This window comes from Dama dama, chromosome 8 (genome assembly GCF_033118175.1).
Source record: "Dama dama isolate Ldn47 chromosome 8, ASM3311817v1, whole genome shotgun sequence".
Lineage (NCBI taxonomy): Eukaryota > Metazoa > Chordata > Mammalia > Artiodactyla > Cervidae > Dama > Dama dama.
Window position 1 is genome coordinate 36,676,989 of NC_083688.1, and position 20,922 is coordinate 36,697,910.

Genomic DNA, 20,922 nt, shown 5'->3' on the forward strand with positions numbered 1-20,922 from the left:
CGTTTATACAACCTTTCTGCATTTCCTGTCTAGAGAAGATCCTTTAGCATTTGTTGAAGAGCTGGTTTGGTGGTGCTGAATTCTCTCAGCTTTTGCTTATCTGTAAAGCTTTTAAATTCTCCTTCATATCTGAATAAGATCCTTGCTGGATACAGTAATCTAGGTTGTAGGTTATTCTCTTTCATTACTTTCAGTACCTCCTGCCATTCCCTTCTGGCCTGGAGGGTTTCTATTGATAGATCAGCTGTTATCCTTATGGGAGCCCCTTTGTGTGTTATTTGTTGTTTTTCCCTTGCTGCTTTTAATATTTGTTCTTTGTGTTTGATCTTTGTTAATTTGATTAATATGTGTCTTGGGGTGTTTTGCCTTGGGTTTATCCTGTTTGGGACTCTCTGGGTTTCTTGGACTTGGGTGGCTATTTCCTTCCCCATTTTAGGGAAGTTTTCAGCTATTATCTCCTCGAGTATTTTCTCATGGCCTTTCTTTTTGTCTTCTTCTCGTGGAACTCCTATGATTCGAATGTTGGGGCGTTTCACAGTGGTCCCTGAGGTTGTCCTCATTTCTTTTGATCCTTTTTTCTTTTTTCCTCTCTGCTTCATTTATTTCCACCATTTTATCTTCTACCTCACTTATCCTATCTTCTGCCTCCGTTATTCTACTCTTGGTTCCCTCCAAAGTGTTTCTGATCTCATTCATTGCATTATTCATTTTTAATTGACTCTTTTTTATTTCTTCCAGGTCTTTATTAAACATTTCTTGTATCTTTTCAATCTTTGTTTCCAGGCTATTTATCTGTAACTCCATTTTGTTTTCAAGATTTTGGATCATTTTTATTATCATTATTCTAAATTCTTTTTCAGGTAGATTCCCTATCTCCTCCTCTTTTGTTTGACTTGGTGGGCATTTTTCATGTTCCTTTACCTGTTGGGTATTTCTTTGCCTTTTCATCTTGTTTAGATTGCTGTATCTGGAGTGGGCTTTCTGTATTCTGGAGGTCTGTGGTTCCTTTTTATTGTGGAGGATTAACCCAGTGGGTGGGGTTAGACGATTGGCTTGTCAAGGTTTCCTGGTTAGGGAAGCTTGCATCAGTGTTCTTGTGCATGGAACTTGATTTCTTCTCTTTGGAGAGCAATGGAGTGCCCCGTAATGAGTTTTGAGATGGGTCTATGTGTTAGGTGTGACCTTGGGCAGCCTGTATGTTGATGTTCAGGGCTATGTTCCTGTGTTGCTGGGGAATTTGCGTGGTATGTCTTGCTCTAAAACTTATTGGCTCTTGGGTGGTGGTTGGTTTCAGTGTAGGTATGAAGGCTTTTGGACAGTCACTTATTACTTAAAGTTCCATGTAGTCAGGAGTTTTCTGGTGTTCTCAGGTTTTGGGCTTAAGTCCCCTGCCTCTGGATTTCAGTTTTATTCTTCCTGTAGTCTCAGGACTTCTCCAACTATACAGCCCTGATAAGAAAACTTCTAGGTTAATGGCTAAAAGATTCTCCCCCATTAGGGACACCCAGAGAGGTTCACAGAGTTACATGAAGAAGAGGAGAGGGAGGAGGGAGATAGAGATGAGCAGGAGGAGAAAAAGGGGGACTCAAGAGGAGAGAGACAGATCTACGCAGCTGTCTGTTCCCAGAGTGTCCTCCGTAGCCCAGTCACCTACAAAGATTCACAGAATTGGGTTGGGAAGAGAAGGGGAAAGGAGGAAATAGAGGTGTTCTGAGGTAGAAAACAGAGAGTCAAGATTGGGAGAGAATAATCTTCGGTTTAAAAATAGGGCTTCTCTTCTTTTTTTTTTGTAAGGTTATAGTGTATTGAAAATGAAAATTAAGGAGTAGTAGAGGAGTACTAGAGGACTTTAAAAGAAATAAGAGAAAAAGAAAAATAGAAAATAGAAGAGAAAAAGGAAAGAAAAAAAAAAGAAAAAAAAATTTTTTTTTCCCTAATTAAAAAATAATCGTAAAAATCTATGGAAATGAAAATTAAGGAGTAATGGGGGAGTAGTAGGGGATTTTAAAGGAAAATAAAAGAGGAAAAAGAAAAAAAGAAAAAAAGAGAGAGAAAAGTAAAATTATATCTAGAAGTTTCTCTGGAGCTGTTGCGGTCAGTGTGGGTTCGGCTCAGTTTCAGATAGCTCCTCGTTCCAGCTTACGCTTCTCGATATCTACAGGCCCCTTCCGGTGTAGTCGGTGTTTTCTAGAGGGATTTTAATCTGTTGCACCAGTCCCTTCTGAAGCAGTTCCCTTTGTTTATTTGGCTTCTGTTTGCCGGTCTCTTCAGAGCCTCATTTCCGCCCTGACACAGGCGGGCGGAGGTGGACTCTTATTCAGGTAGCTAGTTCCATCGCGCTGTGGGGCGGGGCTGACGCTGCGGGGAGGGGCTGATGCTGCGGGGAGGGGCTGACGCTGCTTTCTCCGTCTGCACTGCTCAGGCTCCCGGCTGTTCTATATGGAGCGCGCCCCGCGCTGCGCAAGGTTCCAGCCCTCGGGTGTTCCACAAAAGCGCGGAACGAAAAGCTGCGCCCGCTCTCAGTGCCTTCCCCGTCAGAGCGGTCCAGGCAGCCAGGGGCTTGGTGGGCGCACTCTCCCCAGGTGTGGCGCGCCCACTCCCTTCCACGGACCCAGTCTCAGTTTCCGCTGGTGCCAGTCGGGTGCCTGCGCCTTCTGCCCTCCACGTCCCCAGCCCCAGTCCCCGCCCGCGCCGGTCGGGTGCCTGCGCCCTGTGTCTCGCCGCGACCTTCCCCTCCCCCCTGCCTCCTGCCTCCAGCGGGGCTGGGCCGGTCCGCAGCCTGAGAGCTCTTCTCTGGATTTTCTTGGTCTCTTTGTTCTGCGAACGGCCGGCAGTGTGTTCGGGCCGGTTAATTTACTCTCTCTCTTTTGGTCTCCCACAGTTCAAGTTGGCAACTCACAGAAGCTCCCTCCGATTGTCCTCAGTGCACTCAGGCCCGGACCCTACCCCAAGCAATGCCACCTAAGACTTCCCGGGACAGATCTCCGTCCTTAGCTCTTTTGTCTCCCTTTTTATCTTTTATATTTTGTCCTACCTCCTTTCGAAGACAATGGGCTGCTTTTCTGGGCGCCTGATGACCTCAGCTAGCGATCAGAAGTTGTTTTGCGAAGTTTGCTCTGTGTTCAGTTATTCTTTTGATGAATTTGTAGGAGAGAAAGTGGTCTCCCCGTCCTACTCCTCCGCCCAGAAAATCTCTTGAATAATGTAAAGAAAGTAACTCCTAGCCCATCAGCTTTGATTCAATCCCCTGTCCCTCCAAGTCATGAAAAGTTAAAGACTTTATTATCAATCATACAGACCCAGTTTTAAGTCCTCTCACAGGTGTCATTGTCTTTTTTGTGAAAGTTATTTATCCTCTATTGAATCTTCACTTCTTCTTTTTATAAGTAGATTTTCAGTTACAATTTTGCAGGTATTTGTGTGGATTAAATGAGATAACATCTATGAAATAATCTACCATATAACAGATGCTCAATGAATCTAAGTCCCCTTTCCTTTTCAAAAGGGAAATAAAAGTATGAATTAAAGTAAGTTTTTCCTCCTAGCTAAGTCTTCAAGAAAAAGCTGAACTACTAAAATAAAGACTGAAAAATATATTGGAGAAGGAATAAAATTAAATTCTTATGATACCCCCTTGACTTGCACTGTTGACAAGGATGACAGGGTCACCAATACTAGTTGTACCAAAATGGCTAACTCACACTTGGTTCCAGAAAGAGCAGTGACCTATAAAAAGGAGCTTTCTTTATTCTACTAGTCAAAGTCAAACCATCCCATGCATACTCACCCGATCCACTGTGAACTGCCTCTTTTAGAATTTTCAGTTCACTGTTGAACTCAGCAATGAGGGAGCTCTTACACAGAGGGCGTGGAATGAAACGCCGCTCTAGCTGGTCAGCGATGTGTTGTCGGGCAGAAAGCTCTTCATGGTTCTCTGCTGGTTGGGCCAGAAGCTGAAAGGAAGGCATAGATTTTCCGGTCCTCAGTTTTCCCATCTGTAAAATGGGCTAATAACTGTATTGATTTCATAGTTGGTGGTAAGGATTAAATAAAGTAATGCAAATGAGAATTGAACACTCTTCTTAGAACAGTGCTTAGGAAGTGCTTAATCAATCCACTGCTTTGAATCATGGCCCCCAGACATCAGAAATCAGGCATGAAAAGAATAAAAAAGAGTAGATGAACATGGAGGGTCTCAGAGGAAAAGCGTGCTTTAACTATCTCATTTTTTACATATTTATTTAAAATCAGGTCTCAATTATGCCACCAAAGACAAGTGATCATTCTTCAGATCATTCTATTGGATCAATCTTTTTTTTTTCCCAGGGAGGGGGTAAGAGGGCAGAGGGCAACATTTTAAGATGTTAACTAAGCTCTTACTGTAAAGGTATTCCCCAGAGGGATACCTGTCTGGGCTGGTTTCTCATCAAGCGTGATCTTAACAGGTCCTCCTGACTAGCAATAGCATCTCCCCCAAGACTGCCTTAAATCTGGAGAACAGCAGGTCCACGGGGCTTGTTACTTCCCAGAGGAGGAGCACACAGCATACCTTGCACTGGATGAAGGGGCGCAGGAGCACGAAGATGGGGATGCGGGTCCGCACGATGAAGTCCAGGAAGTCCCACAAGGCCAGGCCCCCGACCTTCCGCAGGGCCATCTCCTTCACCTGGAGGCTCAGCCAGTACCACTGGCTTCCGAGCTGCCTCTCAAAGCAGACGAGGATCACCTTCAGCGCTTCACACCAGGAAAAGAGAAAACTGAGTCTGCACACTTGTGCCTCAGAGGAACCCTGCCCACATCCAGCTGCCTGCATCCTCAGCCCTCTTACGCATCAGACAATTTTCAAAATCTAAACTTTCTCCATGCTTCCAAAATCTTCAGTGTACTCCTGAGTGAGTGTTCTGATATAAAGACAGATATTTGTATAGTAAATATGTTTTGATTCTGATTAAGAGAACACATATATCTTCATTAAGTGCATTTAACTACCATTTTGGAAAATATACACTGAAGCAATTCATAGAACTGAAAGGGAAATGTGTTATAAACATGATACGTAGCTAATATTTTGCTTTCTAAAAGTTTTGTCATAGCGGCTTTATGGTAATACCAGCATACCATTCACATCCGAAGATAAAATATTTTCCTTTTTTTCCCTTTCAGTTTAGAAATAATATATCCTTGTCATTAGAAGTAAAATCAATCCATGCAGAAATGCATAAAGTTAAAAAAAAAAAAAGAGTCCTTCCCCTTCCTGACCCTACTCTAAACTGCTCCCCAGAGTAAACAATAAAATGGGTTTGAGTAGATTCTTCCAGAAAAGAAAACTCTATCCTTCCTCCCTTGCCTCTCATCATGTCTATTACTAAACCCTATGGGATTTATTTTACAATATCTCTTTTCTTCCAGATTTTGGCAGCTTTGTTACAAACTACATTTTAAAATATATTTTTAGGAAGCAGATTTCTCAGCGTGTCAAGACAAACCAGAATACTGTAATGACATCAAAGATTATGGTGGGGGCTTCCTCTGCCACCCCAGCTCTCCCCCGAGGGTCTCCTGTAGGGCAATCAAGGTAACCTGGGCCTTGTCCATCATGTATTAAGGCCCATCTCAGCATCTAGAAGACACATAGAAATCCAACTCCTTAAAGGCCTCAGAAATCACCATTGCCATCTATTTCAGGCATTTCTAGGGGGAAACTAGGGTATATAACACAGGGAAAGATGTGGTAAGATTCTTCCTTCCCCATCTACTCACCTCTATTCCTCTCCCTTGACGTTGCAAGCACATGAACAAAAAGTAGCATTCCTCTAATCCTACCCTGATCATGGTGACACTTCTATTGTTGTGTACCTGTGGGCCTTCTTTGGATTTCTGCCTTCCTGCTTTCCGCCTTCACCAGCATCAGCCCAAAACAAGCAGAATGGCAGAGGGCTCAGAGATTCTGGTGATGGATGGATTTGATTTGAAATTTGGTCCTGCCACCAAACAGTGTGACTTTAGGTAAGTTACTTAACCTTTCTGAGCCTTTGTCATCGTCATTTAGTTGCTAAGTCACATCTGACTCTTGCAACCCCATGGACAGTGGCCTGCCAGGCTCTTCTGTCCATAGGATTCTCCAGGCAAGAATACTGGAGTGGGTTGCCATTTCCTTCTCCAAGGGATCTTCCCAGGTCTTAGCCTCTTACTAAAGTGAGAACATTTATTTCTTTGAGCTGTTGTGAGAATTCAGAGTGATGATAATATAAAGCTTAGAAAACAGTGCCCACTAAATGCTCAAAATAAAGGTAAAACTAAATTTAAAAGAGAAGTCCAGTAGCCTGGCCAAGTAACCAAAGAATCTGCCTTCATTAAAAAGGCAGAAAATGGAAAAAACAAACAACCCAATAAGAAAAAATGGGTAGAAGATCTAACTAGACATTTCTCCAAAGAAGACATGTGAATGACCAAAAGGCACATGAAAAGATGTTCAACATTGCGAACTATCAGAGAAATGCAGATCAAAACTACAATGGGGTATTACCTTACACCAGTCAGAACGGCCATCATCAAAAAGTTTACAAATAATAAATGCTAGAGAGGGTGTGGAGAAAAGGAACCCTGCTATATTGCTGGTGGGAATGTAAACTGGTACAGCCACTATGGAGAACAGTATGGAGGTTACTTAAAAAAAACAAAACAAAAATAGAGCTACTGAATGATCCTACAATCCCACTCCTGGGCAAATATCCAGAGAAAGACAATTAGAAAAGGTACACACACCCCAATGTTCACTGCAGCACCATTTATAACAGCCAAGACATGGAAGCAACATAAATGTCAATCAACAGGTGAATAGATAAAGGAGATGTGGTATATTTATACAATAGAATATTACTTTGCCATAAAAAAGAATGAAATACGGCCATTTGCAGCAACCTGGATGGACCTAGCTACTGCTGCTGCTAAGTCGCTTCAGTCGTGTCCAACCCTGTGAGACCCCATAGATGGCAGCCAACCAGGCTCCCCCATCCCTGGGATTCTCCAGGCAAGAACACTGGAGTGGGTTGCCATTTCCTTCTCCAATGCGTGAAAGTGAAGTCACTCAGTCATGTCTGACTCTTCGCGACCCCATGGACTGTAGCCTACCAGGCTCCTCCATCCATGGGATTTTCTAGGCAAGAGCACTGGAGTGGGGTGCCATTGCCTTCTCTGGATGCATCTAGAGATGATCATATTAAATGAAGGAAGTCAGACAGAGAAAGACAAATATCATATAGTATCACTTTTATGTGAATCTAAAAAATGATACAAATGAACTTATATACAAAACAGAAATAGACCCACAGACATAGAAAACAAATTTATGGTGACCAAAGGGAAAGAGGGAGAGGCGTAAATAAGGAGTTTGGGATGAACATACACACACTACGATATATAAAATAGATAACCTACAAGGAAGTACTGTGTGACACAGGGAACTCTACTAGATATTTCATAATAACCTGTAAGGGAAAAGAATATGAAAGAAAATAGGTATCTCTATATGCAGAACTGAATCACTTTGCTATACACCTGAAACTAACATAATATTGTAAATCAAGTATAGTTCAATTAAGATAAAAGGCAGAAAGTGGACAGAACTGAAGGTAGTTACTTGTTAAGTGTTTCCTCCTATCCCTCTGTTCCATGTTAAGGCTTCTTTCTCCAACATCCTCTGCACAATCCCAAACCTCATGCAGGGCTCTGTACTAGAGTCTGGATTTTATCAGAATCCTACATTCTCCTGCCCCCTGGCAACAAAGTCCCATGCGTGGGCAGGCCCTGTGCAAATACAGCCTTGGCTTCTTTTTTCATTTTCATTGTCGATCATATCATTTTCAAATATATCCTTTATTATGCAGTCCAAACACCTCTACCCACTGCCCCACAACCCCCCACATACTCCAAACTCGAAGGACCTGTTTTTACCGTTCTGTCTGCCTTGGTGAACTGAAAAATGTCAGGCAAGATATTTTCAGCTTCCTCCTTTTGAGATTTTCTATGGCCAGTGCTCCTTAGCCTCAGTGCTGTGGCAGGGGTAGGGTAGCCTTTTCTCCCTGGCTTAGTTAATTCTAGTCAAAGAGTAGCTGCTGGTATTTAATGAGTCAGAACCAAGTCATGGCAGTGGGGAGAGATAACAGGAAAGCAGAAGTAGAGACTGATGCTTTATACTTGCTGAAGTGGTTTCTTTAAAGACTCTCTGGATACAGGTCTTTTAAAATACTTTTTGAGTCAAGGAGGAACATAGCTAAGTAAGTAATATGTATACATACACACGTATATACATATTTTATTGTTCAGCTGTTCAGTCGTGTCCGACTCTTTGCGGCCCCATGGACTGCAGCAAACAAGGCTTCCCTGTCCTTCACCATCTCCAGGAGTTTGCTCAAACTCATGCCCATTGAGTTGGCGACGCCATCCAACCATCCCATCCTCTGTCGCCCCCTTCTCCTCCTGCCCTCAACTTTTCCCAGTTTCAGGATCTTTTCCAATGAGTCAGCTCTTCGCATCAGGTGGCCAAAGTATTGGAGCTTCAGCTTCGACATCAGTCCTTCCAATGTGTACATATACACATATATGTGTTTGTGTATACATCTCTATCTATACCTATTTTCTATTTTTATCTCTCTATTTATTGACAGAAAAAGAAGTACCCACCTAAGTATGCTGCTTGGCTGGTGGACTCTGCCAGCCCTTCCTTGCGCAGGTCTTTGCTTGCATCCCCTGGCGTGGAGCAGTGAGCAGGGGAGCTCTCCAACATAAAATTCTTGCTCCTGGATGTGCTGATGACCCGTGGAGGAAGGAGCACGTTAATGACCGTCTGCAGTAGCAGCTGCACCTCGGGCTGTTCCAGCCATGGGCTGTCTGAGGGGCAGAGTTTGGAAGGAGGAAGTGGGAATAAAAGCAAGTCACAAGGCAAACTTTCCACATTAGACACTGAAAAATTCAACTCTCTTTCCAATTCCAAACTAGAACATCCTAGAAATTCGAGTGTCTTCCCCACCAAGTACAGCTTCTCCTATGGACAGAAGTGGTGCTCCTGGTACTGGGTGTCTCCTCCGTGGTCAGCACCAAAGGGTCCCTGTGCTTAGCCAAATCTCCTGCTTACCATTTCAATCTCCTTTCTTTCTTTTTTTTTTTTTTCTGTTCAAATACTCATAACACACTACCTTTACATTTGAGATAAACTTTTCCTAAAAGAAAAAATCCCCCCAAAAGAAAGAGTAATGAAAACATATTGAAATTTAATGACAATGGCAGGATTTATGCTAAACCTAGTGTCCTTAGGTTATCAAGTCCATTTATCTGTCAATTCATATCATACTGTACTTCAGGTAGTCCCATTTTCATAATTGAAACAATGCTCTCTTGATTTTTGCTATCCTGAAATGATGTTAAATAGCATGTGTCTTCTAAGAAGTGGAGCACAGAAAGTCTTGACCAAGGGCAGCTAAATTGAATAGAAAGAAAACCTGTATATCCTAAGATAACCCTGTTTAAATGATTCAGATTGAGTTTAATGATGGTCTCCATGGGAAAAGGAAGATATAACAGCCTGATACTTAAGAAAACACAGTAACAATAATAAATTTCTTTTAGTTAAATTAATCAGACCTTTGCTTCCAGATCCTACTGTGAGCACAAATGGGATGAGCAGATTTAAAAGCATCCCCTCCCTTCGCTCTTGATTGGTGAATGGGGAGATCACATGGCTTAAGGGGAAATCTTCTTTTAAAGCCTGTGCAGCAATAATAGAAAAAAAGATTAATTGACCCCCTCACCCATTCAGTCTGTTTGTTCTTACACAGCATGGTGGAGACGGGGACTCCCTGCCGACTGCACCTGCAAACTAGGAGTTCAATTGTCATCTGTGCAGCATACAAGAGTCACCCCAAATTGATACTTTACCATTTGCTCGATATAATTGAGAGCTATATACCTAAAAAACAGTAATATTTTGAGTATCAAATGAAAAATTTTAATACCTATCATTTGGTACAAAAAACCCCGCATTACCCCCTTCAGTTTCTCCATGTGTCTATCCACCAATAAATATTTTAGTGACCAAAGAAAAAGAAGAAAAGGAGAACTTGCTGCCTGCTCCATTTGGGAGTTACTTAAAGTCATCTGACCCCTGTATGAGAACTTCTTCCAGCCAGAAAGCAATAGACAATATAGAAAGAAACAATGATCTCTGTATACAGGTTGTTAAAAATGTATCACTTTAGGGATGTCTCTGTATCCTTTCTGCATAGTAAACACAGCACTTGCTTAATCTCTTTTCCATAATCTACCTATTAGCTGGATGATGACTATCAAACTTGGTTTGTCAGATAAGGAATGGGTCAGTTATCCACTTGCCGCAATTGTATACTTTCCATTGGTCACAGAGTTTTCTGGTGATTTACCATTCTTTAAAATAGGTTACAAACAAATAAGCAGAGAAATTGAGATTCTACACTTTTTTTTTTCTTTTTTTTGGCTTGGGAATGATTATTTTAATTTTAGGAACTAAAAGACCTGGGAGAAAAATGATAAAAAACGCCCATAATATTTAACCCACAATCATTAAAGAAAAGTAAGATATTCAAAGTCTAGTAATAACATTTGAAAAATTTTTTTATTGCAGTTCTTTCTGCAAATAATTTAAAACCAGACTTTGAATATTACTCTTTTAATTAACAATTGTGAGCTGATTATCTGTGGACCATTATTTTCCTAAAGTTTTGGCACAGGTTTTAAATGATAGACGCGGTTCCTGAGGTTGTGGCAGGACTGCAATGACTCTGCTATTTTTGAAATCTCAAGAAGAATTACAGAAGCACAACTTTAGGATCAAGCTCAGGGCTGAAGCTCCAAACCTGCAAAAGTTTGGAGATGTTTACACTTCTGTTTCACAGATTTTGCCCAGCCTTTGCAGAAAGATAAAAGAGAACACCATGATCTGGTGCCTCAACCAGCAATGTAATGAGCGTGACAAACAGGTAAGGCAGTCACACCTGTATCTGCAATGCTACAAGCCGGACAACAGCTGTGCTGAAGGGCAGAGGTGGTGAGAGATAAGGGCTGAGATGAAGAAGGGGTAATCCATCAGCAACACTGGAGGGTCCTACCACTCCCATCACCTGAAATACAAACAGAGCACATGACCAGCCTTGACTATTGCAATTTCATGCAACTGTAGGAAGGGAGTCTCAGTCAATGATAAGAATAAGTTGAAGGTTGGGCATGTTACTTTCAATCTGTTCGTGCTGCCTTCTTCTGAAGGCATGTAATATCTGGAGTCAGATCAAATGATCACACCGGATTTAGCCAAGGTTTTGTAGAATGCTGTTTATAACTAACTATGTAAATAATGAGAGATGAATCAAAAATTAGTCTAATCAGGAGACTGGACATACATACTTACTTGTGGACTCAAAGGAATGCAGTCAACATTCTTTGATGGAGTAAATACTGACAACAATGATGATGGCAAGAGCTCTATTTGTGCTAGGCATTCCAGCTACAGATTTATTGCTTAACTAGCTAAGCAGCAGATTCTATTCATGAAATGCTCTACCATGGTTTCCACATTGTACAAAACCTTGTCAAGATCAGACTCTAGATATTACATAAATGATAAAAATTTTGTTTTGTTTTTTCTTTTCACATAAATCCTAGACTGGCCAACTCATAGTGTCATTTTGCACTAAAAAAAAAAAAAATCCTCTTTTCCCTTTAAACTCCCCCACCCCAGACTACCTCAACTTCTAGCCAATTGTACAGTCTCCCACCACCCCAGTCTCCAACTGGCAGCCCTCAACTCTCAGCGCAACTTGAAGAGGTCAATTGTCAAAGTAGCACGTGGGAAGCAGCACACGAAAACCCCACCTGTGTAGGGATCTCCCCACGCACCACCTTGAAATGTACCTCACTATTTTCAGAGTCACCTGAGCCATCTGTTTTCATGGGTAGGTATGTAGGTAGGTAGGTTGACCTGTAGTCTTCAGCTCAGAGAAGTCAATAGCAGAGTTAAATTTTGTAAAGTTTCATAACATTGCCACTTGGCTACTCACCAGATTGACACAGACATTGATCAGTGACCTAAGGTGAGGCAAGAAGGATATGATTGGCTGCCTCTGAAGTGTCAAACAAACCCCTTCAATCAAATTGCTGGCAGGCTCCCACTCAACCTGTCGCCTGGAATACAATATAGGAGCCATTAGCAGTGTGGCTCCCTTCTGGAGACTGCCTGAAAGAAGCGAATGAGACAGTGATTCTGATGCCACCTAAGACAGGAAGGGCGTCTGAGACAACAAAGCGCTTCACAAGGGATGACGTTTACCCATATTCCAAAAGCACAGAGCACAGAGGGAACACGCAGCTGAGGCACTCCTGCCCCACCGACTAACGAGACAAAATCTATTGAAGAAAAAACAGAGATGACGGATGAGTGGCCTTTCAAGTTTCCCGGTTTTAGCTTTGAGAAAGGGTATGAGACTACCATTATAGGAAACCTACTGTAGGAGTCACTCCTCACAACAGAAGTAATCTACTATAGGCTGTGTTTCTATAATGCTTTCTTTTTTTAAATCAGATTACAGCTGATTTCATAAGCTTTTATACCAGACTATAACTAACTAGACTTATGTGACTTCACTCCTGCCAAAACGAAGACATTAGAGGAAAACAGTCTATTTAAAAAGTGTTCTTTCTTGACCTTCTAAAAAATGATGCTTTGAGAGTACTTTCTGTGGTAGTAAATATGGCAGTATACATAGCTCAATTAGATGAGCATGAGATTTTCTGTAATAAAAGACAATCTGGTCTGTAATTGTCTCAGGACCAAAGAGTCATTTCTATGGTCCCCTAAATAAACAGGTTGGGCTTTACTCAGATCAATGCTATTTCCAAATATTATCCTGGAAATACTTTCTAAGCTTACATTGCCTACCAGATTGAAATCACTATAATAATAAAACAGGAATGTTCATACATGAGGATATGTTGACATCCCTGTCACACAAGTAACCCACAGGTCAGGTTCAGTCAACATTTCTCTTGTTGAACTGAGATCACCTGAAGAAGTTTAATCCAAGGCAACCCCAAATTCACACACTGTACCCCAAGAAAATTGCCTATTATTATTAACTAAGTCTACATATTAATCCAAAAGTCTACTTTTAGGAAGCTGCTATTCTTCATAACAGGTTTAATTATATGACAAGTGAGATGCTTATGGAGGTGTTAACATCTTTAGATGAAAAGTTATTTTTACACATCTTTCCAACTAATAAAAATAAATGGGGAAAAAAAAGCTATTTTTACACATCTTTGTAAGATGTATAAAACTTTGGTCATTTGCCAGTAAGGACAAGTGTTCTACTGGGACTATTAAAGAAAATAGGAGTGTTTTAAGGATAGGCATTTCTATGCTACTAAAATAACCTTGAAATCATGTATAGGCAACCATCAACATGGTAGAAAAGAATATAGTATCAAACTGTTAAACATTTATTAGAATAAAATGTTTCAATTTCTTTTTAATAAATTCAACAGTTTCAGATGACTGCATAAATGAAGAAAAACACAGGCTAAAACCTGGAAAAGTTCTGGCACATTGAGCGATAAGTGCTACAAATTCTTGGGCAAGAGTTGCATTGATTTGGGCTTAGTTTAATAGGACAGAAAATAGTCTCACCGAAACTTCAAATTTCCAATCTACTGGGTTTATTAGCATTTCTTAATTGATTTGTTTGCCCACTGCAGCTATAGATTTCCAGACTGGGTTCAGATCTCCAGGTAGATGGGTTCAGAGACAACTGCTCATAGAGAGGCTACCAAACAATACCTCAGGCCCCAGAATGGAGATCAAGTGATAACAACATTGATTTAGTACCACCTGAATTAGGTACTTGTTATCAACCCTGAGATCTCTTTAGTTGGTACTTTACTGATTATAGTAAAGCTTGTCATTTCTCTAAAGTGATACCTAAAATATTATATTAAACATGCATTTTTTGAACATCAAGTTAATTTTTCTTCTGTCCTTAGTTGTTTAATTTATAAGGCATATCCTGCCTTATTTGAAAAGGAATTGAAGGATACACATTGAACTTTTTAGGTGTGTCAGATAAGGAACATGATAGCTAAGAAACAAATAGATGTTTAAGATAGATATGTACTTTTGAAGAATATGTTATTTCCTCAAAAATACAGACCTGGCTACTTATGCATTCATATCCTGATTAGCTCTGCACATATAACCGACAGAACACTTTTGAGCCATTCCTTCAACTCTGGATTGGTCCACCACCTTAAAAACTGACAGACTTGAAATCTGAGGCTTGCAATACCTGCAGTGGATTAGGAGGCCTCCTCACCTCAAAGTGGGCATCTTATGAATTTTGTTGAACATCCTATCCAATCTCTTTAAAATGAGGATAAGGGCCGGCCGCACTGCCTCAGCGCTCCAGTCGGTGATGGGGAGCATCTCCATGATGTAGCGTCGAAGCCCACGGCTCTCCATGGTCTGGGTGTCGTATGGGGCCAGCTTCAGAAGGGAGTGTGCGATTTCTGCCAACCTAAAACATTTTGTTTTGTGTTTAAAGAATAAGCTTAGAATGCCACCAACCATGGGAATTTTCCTCACACAGCATCATGCTAATCACCCTCCTTCCAATACACTGACTCCCTGAGCTACGAACATTCTAGCACATTTTCTAATATTATGTAAATAAACATTAAAAAAATCCAGACAAAATTAGACCCATATATGTCTCTGAAGCCTTTCCTATTTGTCAGTTCCCCCTCTTCTACTCTTTTTTGGACATTCAGTAGTTTATTTGTGGGAGAAATTCGCTTTCTGTCCTGTAGCATTCCCCACATACTGGATTTTCCTGACTGAGTCTCCATGGTGTCATTTAATTGATCCTATTTCTCCCGTATTTAATTCAATTGTTAGTTATATCTAGGAGCTAGATCAGATTAGATCTTGACTTCCGGGTATGTGTCCTTCACAGGCAATGTGTACTTTCATTCGGAGGCACGTGATTCCTAGTTGTTACTCGATGATGTCAGCAGGTATCAGTGATCACTACACAGATTCATTAACTCATCAGAAGTAGTACAATGGTAGTACTGTATCATTCTTTTATTTGTATATTAACCATAACATGTTAATAAGAAGCTTCCTTTGTAAAAATTTATTTAATTGGAGGATAATTACTTTAACAATACTGTGATGGTTTTTTGCCACACATCAATATGAATCAGCCACGGGTATACATATGTCCCCCTCATCTTGAACCCCCCCCCTCCAACCTCCCTCCCCATCCTATCCCTCTGGGTTATCCCAGAGCACCAGCTTCGGGTGCCCTGCTTTATGCATCGAACTTGCACTGGTCATCTATTTTACATATTTTAAGTATTTTACATACTCCAAGAGAGACAGGATAAGTGCTTAAAAGATCTATAGTTTAAGAATGCCCCAGGTGATTCTGATAGGCACTCTGGTCTAGGAATCAGAGCTAAGCCCCTGCCTTCAAAACATGGAGTGCTCCACAACTGTATCCATTTGACTAGTGCCAGGGATGGAGGATTTATCACTGTTCCACAAGGCAGCTCATTCCATCTTTGGAGGTCCATACTGTGGAAAGATCTCCTCATATTAGGTTCCCAAATTCTCTCAAATTTTTCCTATGAGGCCTGATCTGGAAGCATGAATTCAGTATAACCAAACATCCATGGCAACACTATCATTCCCACTCATCCCCTCTCCAGACTGAATGCACACATTGTCCTTCTGGGAATTTTGTGTGAGTGAGAGTGTTTTAAAAGAAATTATCTTAAACAGCCTTCACATTCTTTTGTTTATGTCTTTCTCACAGATGTGTCACTCAGAAAATAATTCTTTACTTTTCAGGTTGTCTGACAGACAGGTAAGGGTATATCAGTATACATGCATTTCCTTTCCCTTATTATTTTGTGTTTTGTTTGCTCAGTCATGTCCAACTCTTCATGACCCCATGAGCTGTAGCCCGCCAGGATCCTATGTCCATGGGGACTTCCCAGGTAAGAATACTGGAGAGAGTTCCCATTCCCTTCTCCAGGGGGTCGTCCTGACCCAGGGATTGAACCCAGGCCTCCTGCATTGGCAGGTGGATTCTTTACCATCTGAGCCACCTGGGAAGCATTATTTTAGAGGCAACCTTAAGAAATGCAAGAGAAAACACTGGTCTATTCCAAACTTGAACACAATGCTTAGAGTTGAATTTGAGTCATTTAATGGATTATTTATTGAATTTCTCTCATCCCTGTTCAGTTTAGTTCCTCAGTCATGTCCAACTGTTTGTGACCCCATAGACTGCAGCACACCAGGCTTCCCTGTCCATCACCAAACTCCCGGAGTTTACTCAAACTCGTGTCCATAGAGTCGGTGATGCCATCCAACCATCTCATCCTCTGTTGTCCCCTTCTCCTGCCTTCAATCTTTCCCAGCATCAGAGTCTTTTCTACGGAGTCAGTTCTTCAAATCAGGTGGCCAAAGTATTGAAGTTTCAGCTCCAGCATTAGCCCTTCCAATGAATATTCAGGACTAAGTTCCTTTAGGATGGACTGGTTGGATCTCCGTGCAGTTCAAGGGATTCTCAAGAGTCTTCTCCAACACCACAGTTCAAAAGCATCAATTCTTTGGCACTCAGCTTCCTTTATGGTCCAACTCTCACATCCATACATGACTACTAGAAAAACCATAGCTTTGAGGAGACAGATCTTTGTTGGCTAAGTAATGCCTCTGCTTTTTAATATGCTGTCTAGGTTGGTAATACCTTTTCTTCCAAGGAGCAAGCGTTTTTGAATTTCATGGCTGCATTCACCATCTGCAGTGATTTTGGAGCCCCCAAAATGCTCATCCCTGGACTGTTACAACATGAATATGTTTCAGCATAAAACAAAAATTTCCTTTAATACAGGGTTTGCTGTACTATTGCATGAATAATCTTAAGAACCTAAGATAGAGAAGGAGGGGGAGAAAGGGAAAGTTGGAGAGAGGGGGAAGGGGAGGGGAGGAAGTAGAGAGAGAGAGAGAGAGAGAGAGAGAGAGAGAGAGGAAAAATGCGTTTGCAGAGCTTACTGTTCTCTGTTCCACTGCTTAAGCAGCTTTGGTCTGAGAAAATGAGGCAATAAATTCCCCTGGGGTAGAAACTATTCAAACAAGAATGTTTTTCTTGAGAGCCTGCAATCAATCATATATTCTGCAAATGCAGGGGTACAGATCATCTCAACACTCCTCTTGACTCTGTTTCAAATCAAGTACTTCTTGCAAATATATCCTCTTTTATATCATTCCATTTCTTTTTTTCTTTAAATCAACCCTCTCTCCTTGGTTGATACTATCCATTCTTTTAAATTTATGTACTACCTATACGTCCCCAGTTCTAGAACTTATATAGTGAGCTCTGACTTACACATACGTATATCCAAATGTATACTTTATTTATAAAAGAAGGCCTTCATTATATCCTTTGCTTGGTATAAGGTCAAAGCCTGTGGAACTATCACTACTTAGAAAACTCTGGCCAGAGAACAAGGAAGGTCCATTTTTATTGAAAATTTGTTATGAGCAATTGCATGATTAGAAGGCATTTAGTCTAAATATTCCCTGCTAGTAAAAGTTTTGCTTACATTTCTCTAGATTCAGGCCATGAAATAATGGTGCCCTAGAATGACCTTATGCTGGCTCCATGCAGTTGACTCTTGCTGAATTGCATGATGACATTATGCAACTCTCAGCATTGACAGGCATCCAGTCCCAGGAAGATGGTCCTTTATCTACTCTGGGATGTTGTTGAGGATGGTGTCTGTCACACTACTCTTTCCTTTTACCATACATCAACAAGAAATACTTCTTGTTCTTCATATTTAAAAAGGTGATGTTTTACCAAGAAACTAGTTGTTTTTATCTTATTGACACTATGATTTTACGATTGGTCATGTCTCCCTATTGATAGCACAAAGTCAAATTTATAGCTCATGAGTAGCATCTAATATGATAAAATCATAGACTTGCCATGTTAAAAAAATTATTTCGCTGCTAAGTTTTCACATCGTTCTGACTCTCTAATTTGTAAACTGTGTCCTTTTGCATCATATGATTTTCTAAGTTGCCTCAAGTACTTGGTAAAATAATAAACTAAACACTCACATGTGATAGTACTTGCAACTCAGCAGTCTGCATTCTTATGTGTGTCTCAGTATTGGACTGCGATCCTGTTAAGACAAGGGCTTTATTTTACATCCCCAGTGTCTAGGATAGTGTTTGGATCTTTCTCATCAGCATTGGTATCTATTGATCCCTAGGTCTGTGCCAGGCATGAAGCTGTTTGCCTTTCTCAAGCTCATTTAATCTTTAACAGGGTTTGACCTCTAGAGGGAGCTCCAGGCCTCTCTGACTCATGATCTCCCCTTCAAATGCCTTAAGGAATCCAGATACAGACCGTCAGGTTACAGGACAGTTACTCATTCATTGTTATGACCTCACTCTCTAGCTTTTGTCTCCCTCCTCTCTTTCTTCATTCACTCTCCTATCTTTTAGGAATCTTTTCCCACAAAATGTCTGTTGATAGTAGTGTATCTCTGACTCTGGAAATGTGACGTGGAATAACTTAGGTCAGCTAGCCAAGATCACCTCATGGCAAATAGATGGGGAAAAAGTAGAAACAGTGACAGATTTTATTTTCTTGGGCTCCAAAATCACTATGGATGGTGACTGTAGCCACAATAGTAAAAGACACTTACTCCTTGGAAGAAAAGCTATGACAAAACTAGACAGCATATTAAAAAGCAGAGATATCACTTTGCTGACAAAGGTCCATATAGTCAAAAGCTATGGTTTTCCAGCAGTCATGTATGGATGTGAGAGTTGGACCATAAAGAAGGCTGAGTGCCAAAGAATTTATGATTTCGAATTGTAGTACTAGAAAAGACTCTTGAGAGTCCCTTGGACAGCAAGGAGATCAAACCAGTCAATCCTAAAGGAAATCAACCCTGGTTATTCACTGGAAGGACTGTTGCTGAAACCCCAAAACTTTGGCCACCTAATGAGAAGAGCTGACTTTATTGGAAAAGACCTTGATGCTAGGAAAGATTGAAGCCAGGAGGAGCAGGGGATGACAGAGGATGAGAGATGGCATCACCGACTCAACGGACATGAGTTTGAGCAAACTCTGGGAGATAGTGAAGGACAGGGAAGACTGGGTGCTGCCGTCCATGGGGTCACAAGGAGTTGGAAATGACTTAGTGACTGAACAACAAGCCATGATCAGTAGGAAAGGAGGGGAGATGGCCTGACTGAAGCATTGAGTTACTATGGCAACAGGAGCTTAACACTCCAAACTTTCTTCCCCTTTCCCAGTGTTGGAGCTGAAATTCTTAGTGTAAAATAAGCTCTTCCCATCACAGCGCAGTGGGGAGTGTGAACACATGTGATGCTATGGAGTTCTGGGTGTGCGCCAACAATTCAGAGAGTGTGAAATCAGTCTGGAGGAGAAAGAGCCTGTGTTCTTCATACATTTCTCATTTTCCCTTAGTACTTTCTAAATTTTTCAAGGGATAATTTTAGGGAGAAAAATGAGGCGATAATCAGGAAATTGGTGTGTTTTGCCAAATTGCAATGTTATTTCTGAAAGGCTAGAACCTAAGCCTACCTTTAGCTTTATAGATCTACTAAACTCTTCAAGGGAATATTCAGTTACCCATGGAATTTTCCTTTCCAGGAATTTTTATAATCCTTTACAAACTGTTATAAATCAAAATAGAAGATCCCCTGGAATCATGTTCCTTTGAAGAACCTGAAAATACAGACACAGGCTTTATAGTCTGAGTAACAAGTAAAATGACATTTCCCTAGGAAGAAGGAACTATGAGTGCACAGAGTTGTAATTCTGGGGTCTCTCTTTGATACACCAGGAGTACAAATTTTTAAATGGTGACTGGCCTCAACTAGTGCAGAATTTTTACCAGGACATTTTTGAAATACTGGAAGGCTACCATGCACAATGTGTATAACAGGAATCTCAGACTGAACCAAAGTGTGCTTCTGAGTTAAAACTGCTCCTTCGCTGTAGGCCCATCACTGAGTCCTCAGATATTGTGGGAGCAGAGCAAGTTCTGGGGCAGAAAGCAGCTGTGCACTTTTCATGCAGTTTAAGAGACAGGAGACACTGGATTCTTAAGAAAAATTAGAACTGGGGCAGTCAAGAGTACTTGGAGGAACATTACTTCTATAAGAACTCAGGTGACACAAGATCCCTTTCATTCTCTTATTGAGGAGCAAATATCCACTGGGCTTTTCTGACTTTAAGAATATCTCCCCCTGTCCACGCCAAGATCCTTTTCCATGGATTTGACATCCATTTTCCCAGAGGGCTCCATCTATCATGTATCCAAACCACAGGAGACCAATCAATTTCAACCAGTTACAAGTTTTGATCCTGCCGCATCTCAATCACCTTGCACACCGCCCCCACCCCCCACCTGCCCTGGCTGTGTGCACACTCAGGGGCGAGAAAAGGAGGATGGTACCTCATGTGAGACTTCACATCCAGCAGCTCCAAGGCCGTGACCCGAGGCTCGCCGGCCAGGTTTTGCAAGATCTTCAGCCTGGGCCCGCAGTGCTTGTAGAACTCTGTGCAGATGTTCAGCAGAGACTCCCGGGGCCGCCTGAACTCCTCCCGAGCGATCCGTTCGTCCAGCTCCTCCCTGGGAAGGCCCTGCCCTTCCTCCAGTAAGTGCAGGTTTTCTCTGGGGAAATTATAAAATTATTATTAAAAATGATGGCAATAAAAATTATTAACTGGGGGTCTGGAAAGGTATGTGTGGTGGGCAGCTGTGAAAGAAGGGTATCATGTTGAAGAA

The 20,922-nt window shown here is 41.3% G+C and overlaps 1 protein-coding gene across 2 annotated transcripts in view; it reads right to left on the bottom strand.

Moving 5' to 3' along the window:
• The window catches only part of UNC80 (unc-80 homolog, NALCN channel complex subunit), a 226,726-nt gene that overhangs the window by 21,921 nt on the left and 183,883 nt on the right, over positions 1–20,922 (bottom strand). For both annotated transcript variants that reach the window (XM_061147929.1, XM_061147928.1), the window contains 8 exons: positions 20,590–20,808; positions 14,391–14,591; positions 12,084–12,207; positions 11,025–11,150; positions 9,640–9,763; positions 8,683–8,889; positions 4,550–4,734; positions 3,788–3,953 (listed from right to left, as the gene is read on the bottom strand). In XM_061147929.1, the coding sequence (XP_061003912.1) occupies positions 3,788–3,953; positions 4,550–4,734; positions 8,683–8,889; positions 9,640–9,763; positions 11,025–11,150; positions 12,084–12,207; positions 14,391–14,591; positions 20,590–20,808 (1,352 nt within the window). The remainder of the gene's footprint in view (positions 1–3,787; positions 3,954–4,549; positions 4,735–8,682; positions 8,890–9,639; positions 9,764–11,024; positions 11,151–12,083; positions 12,208–14,390; positions 14,592–20,589; positions 20,809–20,922) is intronic.